Raw genomic sequence first — 7380 nt, 5'->3', positions numbered from 1 at the left:
TTTTTACAAGGGCCTTACTGAACGTGGCTGTCTTGTTGCAAGCCGTTTTCAGAAAGAGATTGATGCTGGGTTTTTTAAGTAAAATCTAAACGAGTTTGAAGCTGAGTTTGTCCTTTTCCTCCATAGTCAGATTATAAACTGCATAGTGTACAGAGCAAATATCATGAGATAACTGTACGCTTCTCTCTTACCCGTATTACTCTCGCTGTCCTCTTTCCTATGCTGCTCATGGTCATGTTCCTGAAAACAGTGCCGATGATTCAGCAAACCCACCCTGTTTTATCCAGCCTTGGCATCAGACGTTACCTTAATGCACAGTTACGATCTATACATGGGATATGTATAGTCTGAATTTGTTTTTAAAGGTTTGCTTATTAATATATTGATATATCTTTAAATATATATATTAAAATACACCTAGGATTGCCATTTGAAATTCTATGTAGAATTACCTGAGTCTGCATGTTTATATATATTATGTTATTCATGGTTTAGTTTTAGAAATATAGCTGAAGTAATTTTCTGACTTAATTCTCTGGACTGTTCTCCACGATGTCAGAAGCGATGTGCGTTTTAACTGTGTGCTCCTGTTTTTGTAGATGGCTACACAACGGATGACATTGAATTTTACTGGCGTGGGGGTGATAACGCGGTCACAGGAGTCACAAAGATCGAACTGCCCCAGTTCTCAATCGTAGACTACAAGCTTATCACCAAGAATGTTGTTTTCTCTACAGGTTTGTGGAGGGGAAGCTAAAAGGGGACTTCACGGGGAAGACTTTTAGGAATGGGTTCATTCTCAATGTGAGGTTCAGGATCTGAGCAAGAAAGATTATAAACAGGAAAAGATCAGAGCGGCAATGGTGAATTTTGAAAGAGCAGCTTTCATTAAAGCTCTCACAGCGTATAAGCATCACTCCTTAACATATGCAGAGGATGCAGTGGTCTGTCATGGTACAGCTCAGTCAAATACGCTGTGTTTTCTGCTTTCCTATGAAAACTGCTTAAGCCACTGACGCACCTCAGTGCTCTAAACCCAACAAGAAGTAACCCAGCCTGCAGGAAGTTCAGGAACCTTTCTCTCGCCGTTTCTAGGTGTGCCTTGTGCCAGGCTGTGAATGTGTTACACTCATTATTTTGTCTTGGCTGTAAAGCCTTTAAAGTCCTTGTTCCACAGGATTTGTTGTTTAGCCGGTGCTAGCAAGGATGTGACTTTCTGAAGGCTGAAAAGATGCTTTGTGAGGAGGAGGAGAAAATAAGGTTGAATTTCATAAAATAGCTAAAAAACCCAACAAACAATAGTTCATTAAATCATTCAAGAGAGCCAAGAGTTGGGTTGGGCTGTTGCTATGTGGTGTTCTCTACCTCATGAGAAAGCTGCTAGTTGTGTTTCAAAAAAAGTATTCACTTTCTAGATACGGATAGAAAGCATCTTTGGAGGGAGTATAGAAGAGAAATGCATCCCAAACTCTTCAAAACCAAGCATTTTTGACTATTGATTGTGGAGTATGATCATTACCAGTAGATACACACCTAGAGCATCCTTGTACCCTTAGAATAAAGGGTTATTTAATCCCAGTTCTTGCTAGAAATTCAGCAGCTGATTATCCTGGATCTTTCAGCTCTGTGCGTACTCTGTGTTGCATGAAACAATGAAACCAAAAATGACAGAAAAATGTTTTTGGGCTTTCTACGAGTAAATTACGGCCATACCAAATATTCTCTTTTAGGTGCCTACCCAAGGCTGTCTCTCAGCTTTAAACTTAAGAGAAACATTGGTTACTTCATTCTGCAGACCTACATGCCTTCTATTCTGATCACTATCCTGTCCTGGGTTTCCTTCTGGATTAATTATGACGCTTCAGCTGCAAGAGTTGCTTTAGGTAGGCATTTTTACACATCTCACGCAGTGCGGTAGCTGAACGCTTTTCCTGGCTTCTGGCTTAGCGGATAGTGCATGGTTTGGGAAATAAGATCTTTGGATGTCTGGCTTGTTAAGCTTTGTGTTATTTGAACCAGCATTTAAATCATCGCAATTTAAATAAAAATGGAAGTGATTTCCTGTCTGAATTAGCTAACTGTGTAATCATTGTAACCAGAATTAGCCTAATTGTCTCAGCGTTTTCTGTGGTTGTTTTACTGCTTGTTTTTCTCCAAAGAGAATGCATTTAGTTTGCTTTTGCCCATGGCAGTCCAGAATACACATTCAGACTGTGTTAGGGGTGATAAATTGTGATTTCTTTCAGGTATAATTTCAATAAAGTTTTACTGGGGTTTTATCGCTAACTTCTTAAGTTGAGGGCTTTTTTCCTTACTGTTACCTTACATTCGAAAAGCAAAACCATTTCCCTAATTAATCTCTAGAGCACTCTTGTATCTCATCACTAATCCCATGTGTGTTTGTTTATACTGTGCCCCTCTTCGGAGGATCCAAGCACGTTACGAAAATAAAGATAAATAGCTATTGCCAAGTTGTGGATAAATCAGACCGATTCCTATAGATAAAATATGTGAATCATTGTAAAAGATTGAATTGACAATTTGACATTTAACTTTATGGAATAGCATCTGAGTTTTACCAGGCCTTTCTGTGTAGCATTTTCCCTTAAGAATTTGAAGCTGCAGACATCCTGAAAATGCTGGAGGAAAGCAAAATAACAGTGTCTGTGGGCTGGTGATTTATGTGACTGAGTTTCATTAGAGAAGGTTACAGTTTAGCTGGTTAAAAACACAGAATCTAACTACTCCTTGTTTGATTGAATGCAATTTATTACACGTGTAATTTTTATTGCTGCATTAAATAAAAATAAAGGCAATGATAAGGAATATGGACAGAGTCTGGGTTTTTTTCACCAGGAAAAGAAATCTCCTAGAACATTTCAGCTCTGGCATTTGAATATTATGAACCATTATGCTCAAAAATTACACTGTATTCCATCAACGGACTTGCCAACTCTTTTTTTCCAGGAATCACAACCGTGCTGACAATGACAACGATTAACACCCATCTTCGAGAGACTCTCCCCAAAATTCCATATGTGAAAGCCATTGACATGTACCTCATGGGTTGCTTTGTCTTCGTTTTCATGGCCCTGCTGGAGTACGCGTTGGTCAACTACATCTTCTTTGGCAGGGGACCTCAGCGTCAAAAGAAAGCGGCCGAAAAAGCCGCCAGCGCCAACAACGAGAAGTTGCGAATGGACGTCAATAAGGTAAATTGAAGCGGGGATGTATTTTTAGCGTTGCCCCAGGAAAAGGCAGACTTTCACTTCTGCCAGACAGAGCTTTAAAATGTAATTTATTGTAGAACGGAGTGGAGTGGGATTATGGTGATCTTGTCTTAGCTGTGCGGAGCAGTGTGCTTAGCCACCTCCGCGATGAATGCTGCCCTCTAGCCTGGAAAACTGAATGAATTTTCTCTAAAGCATGCACTCAGATAAGCTTGACCGTGAGGTGTTTGCTCAGTCAGGACGTAGAGTTAAACATGTCTCATCTGTTTCCAAAGGAACAAATCCAAAATGATGGCTATAGCTGATATTCTAGTGAGAGCTGTATGGAACGTTGGATATAAACCCTAAATTTAACCCATTTCATCGATCTTTCAGATGACCTGGATAAGAAATACTTGTTGTAGAAGTATTTAAAGCTTGGGAAGTTTGCATATTTTCAGCGTATAGTGGCCCAGGTTATTGCTGGCTAAATGAGAAACTGCTCGAAAATAAAGCACCGACTTGATGTGCACTTAATTTTCAATCTGAAAACGGTCCCCTGGGGATGGAGAATTGAGGCAGAAAATACATTTGCCACGATACACATTTTTGCAAAAAAACCAACATCCATTATGCTTAATGAAAATGGAGCACTTCTCATACAGCACTTGTCGTTTTTCACTTTGACCATTCTGGATGAGTTTCGCACAGTGGCAAATCTGGGCTGAATGCTGAAATGTACCCAGTGTGAAATGCGGGAACTTTCCCACGTGTGTGAAATTGGAAAGTTAAATGAAGTTAAATTATGGTTTGGTTTTCTTCCTTTTGGCATGGGAAGCTTTTTGAATTTGTACTTCGGCATCATACTCCAAGGGGGGAAAAATCTAAATCAGAATTAAAAATAAATCTCGATGTAAAAAAACCCCAAAATGATTATTTGTGAAGGGGAAACGCAAGTTTCATACAGCTCCAGTGGTGGAATTTCTCGTGTTTGTTCAGAACTTCTGCGCTACCGTGGTGTGCCTGCAGACAGAAGAGCGTTTTGTTCTGTTTTTTACTGAAACAACATTAAAAATTACATGTTGATAGCATAAACCAATTAATTTCACTCATTTTTTATAGGTTATAGTCTTTTAAGTTGAAGGATTATATTGTCGTGGCTCAGATCTCACCCTTTCGTTAACTTATTTTTGTCTTTTTAATTTGAGAGAAGCACGTTTCAATGGATGAAGGCAAATGCACAATGATGAGAGTAGTTTGGATGCTATTAGATCACCTTTCAGCATTGTAAAGTCAATGGAGATATATTTTTTCTTTCTATGGGTGATTTTTCAGCAATGTAAAATAAGGTGCAAGCTTTTCTTTAATTTGCCAAGTTTATTTTTAAGATAATCAGTTTCCCTTTAAGCAATCCAAACTATTAACTAAGAAACCACGTAGGAGATTTTCTGAGACCAGATCTGTGTTTGCCTGATGTCTTTCCTCTAACATCAATGGACATTTAAGGTCCATAGGTGTCAGTGTCACCACTGTACCTAGCTGAGGTATATTTTTATGTATCATTTCACTTGTCATTATTTTCTCTATATTTATCCATACAATAGATCTTTCAGCCATGTAAGGGAATAGCCAAGTGGAGTGGCAATTTGCTAATCATGAACCAGAGACTGAAAGCACAAACTGGTGTCCAGAAAGCAGAATAAATAAATACCCATAACTTGCAGAAATTCACAGGACTAACACAAAGGGTACTGCGAACTTAACATTATTTATATTTTTTTTCTAGAGTGAGCCTTTTGCTTAATATGCCAGGCCAGCACGGCTCATCTCTGGCTGTTCCGCTGTGCTATCCGGACAGGCTCTGATCTGATAATCAGGTCTGCAATCCCTTAAGCAATGGATGGAAAATCAAATAGGGGAGGATCAGGAAGGAGCAGCGGCTGCAGACGCTGTCCTGCTGTGCAACGGCTGCCTTGGGGAGGAGCAGATTCGTATTTAATGAATATTTTATCTTTGAAAGGGGGCCAAATATTATATCATTATTTTCAAGCATAAGAACCAGAAATGGGCCTGAACTGCTGGGATGCGGGTTTTCATGACAACCCAAGTATTTTAGAAATGGGACCTAATGAATACTCCATGTCTAATTAAGACCCAACAGTGAAGGATTAGTTTTAAGAAGTGTGAGCATTCTTTTGTGATATTGCTAGATTCCTCTTGTATCACTACACGAAATGCTGTGTTTAAGTTTGTGATTTCAGATACTATGTGAGAAAAGAATAATGCCATGAGTAAATAACCTCAAAACATGAGCATGAAAACGTCTGTACAGCTCTGTTACTGCATTCAGCATAGACACTGGAAAAATCACAGAATCACAGAATCCCAGACCGTCAGGAATTGGAAGGGACCTCCAAAGCTCATCCAGTCCAATCCCCCTGCCGGAGCAGGAACACCCAGATGAGGTTGCACAGGAAGGCGTCCAGGCGGGTTTTGAATGTCTGCAGAGAAGGAGACTCCACAACCTCTCTGGGCAGCCTGGGCCATGCTCTGTCACCCTCACTGAGAAGAAGTTTCTTCTCCAATTGAAGTGGAACCTCCTGTGTTCCAGTTTGTGTCCGTTACCCCTTGTCCTATCATTGTTTGTCACCGAGAAGAGCCTGGCTCCATCCTCGTGACACTCACCCTTTAAATATTTATAGACATGAATGAGGTCTCCCCTCAGTCTCCTCTTCTGCAAACTAAAGAGCCCCAGCTCCCTCAGCTGCTCCTCATAAGGGAGATGCTCCACTCCCTTGATCATCTTTGTAGCCCTACGCTGGACTCTCTCCAGCAGTTCCTGTCCTTCTTGAACTGAGGGCCCAGAACTGGACGCAATATTCCAGATGCGTCTGAAAAAAGGGAAGGATTGGAGCTGTTGCTTGCAGTGGAGCATCTTTGTTTCTACCTTAGAGACCAGCAAATCGTAATAGATTTCTTCACCTTCCAACACCAATTTTTATAGCAGCATCTCACAGCTTTCTGACCAACAAAAGGTGATGAGAAGTGCTGATCAGTCCTTCCCTCCACAACTACTTGCCTCTGTGGCAAGCGCAGCCATTGGTAGTCTCTCTATTTTTGCCCAGTGACGCTCAGATGTTACCTATGGAAACACAACAGAGCTGTTCTTCCGTGACTGTGTTTGCTGAACCCAGGGTAATACCTTGGAGGTTTGATGACTTTGGAAAAAACAGGACTTCCTTCTCCTTTCCAGCGAACGCCCTCGAGCTGCCTGCAGAGCTTCCCCCGAGCGATTCCACCTGAAACCGTGGCCAAAATTTCACATTGTATTTATGTCACATACCCAATGTGGGGGTTTTCTTTTGGGTTTTTTTAGAATCATAGAACAGTTTGGGTTGGAAGGGACCTTTAAAGGTCACCCAGTCCAACCCTGCCCTGCAGTGAACAGGGACATCTTCAACCAGATCAGGTTCCTCAGAGCGTCATCCAACCTGACCTTAAATGTTTTAGGGTCTGGGAAATGTGCCCCCTCTCTGGGCAACCTGTGCCAGTGTTTCATGACTTTCTTCATAAGAGAATTCTTCCTTATATCAAATGTGGATCACCACAGAAAATGTTATCTTCATATACTCCTTCACTTTCAGAGATTGTTAGCTCTGGTTGGGGTAAAGGAAAGGAAGAGAAGGGATTGGGCCTGATTTTCTTCTTGAATTCTGAGACCTGAGTAATAAAACAATGGAGAAATATATATATATATAAAGGGCATAAAAATCAAGGAAAAATCAGACTCTGTTACCAGCAGATTGGTTATCACAGACTTGTTAAGACATATTGGACATGCTCAGCTTTCTTTGCAGTGACTCCAGGTTAAGATGGCTCTGCCTATGATCCTTCCACTCTTGAAGCTTCTTAGACTGCAGTTTGTTCCTTTAGTCTAACTCATCATCTTTTCCTTTCATCAGGGTTAATTGTTCTCACTGTAAACAGCCTAATTTTGGCTCACAGGTAAATCACTGGCTTCCTTCTTACTCCAGGCATCATTTATTGGAGAGAGCATTCACGTCATTTACCTCTCTTCTCAAGCCTGTCATCTGATGTTATTTCTTCTTCAATTATCTTTGTAGTCACAAGTTTTTGAATCTCTCCTGTTCCGTATGGCAAAGTAGTGCAA

General features: G+C 40.7%; 1 protein-coding gene across 1 annotated transcript; it reads left to right on the top strand.

Annotated features, from left to right (window-relative positions):
* Window positions 1–599: 599 nt before the first annotated feature.
* LOC104535142 (gamma-aminobutyric acid receptor subunit beta-2) lies at window positions 600–3221 on the top strand (the record flags this gene model as incomplete). The annotated part of the gene is made up of 3 exons (XM_010193978.1): window positions 600–737; window positions 1731–1883; window positions 2968–3221. Coding segments are annotated over 3 exons (545 nt in total), but the record flags the coding sequence as incomplete, so codon positions are not given.
* Window positions 3222–7380: the final 4159 nt, after the last annotated feature.

Source organism: Mesitornis unicolor, unplaced genomic scaffold (assembly GCF_000695765.1).
Source record: "Mesitornis unicolor isolate BGI_N332 unplaced genomic scaffold, ASM69576v1 scaffold15040, whole genome shotgun sequence".
In the NCBI taxonomy this organism is placed as follows: domain Eukaryota; kingdom Metazoa; phylum Chordata; class Aves; order Mesitornithiformes; family Mesitornithidae; genus Mesitornis; species Mesitornis unicolor.
The sequence above is the reverse complement of the archived record's forward strand: the minus strand, read 5'-3'. Positions and strand labels throughout refer to the sequence as shown.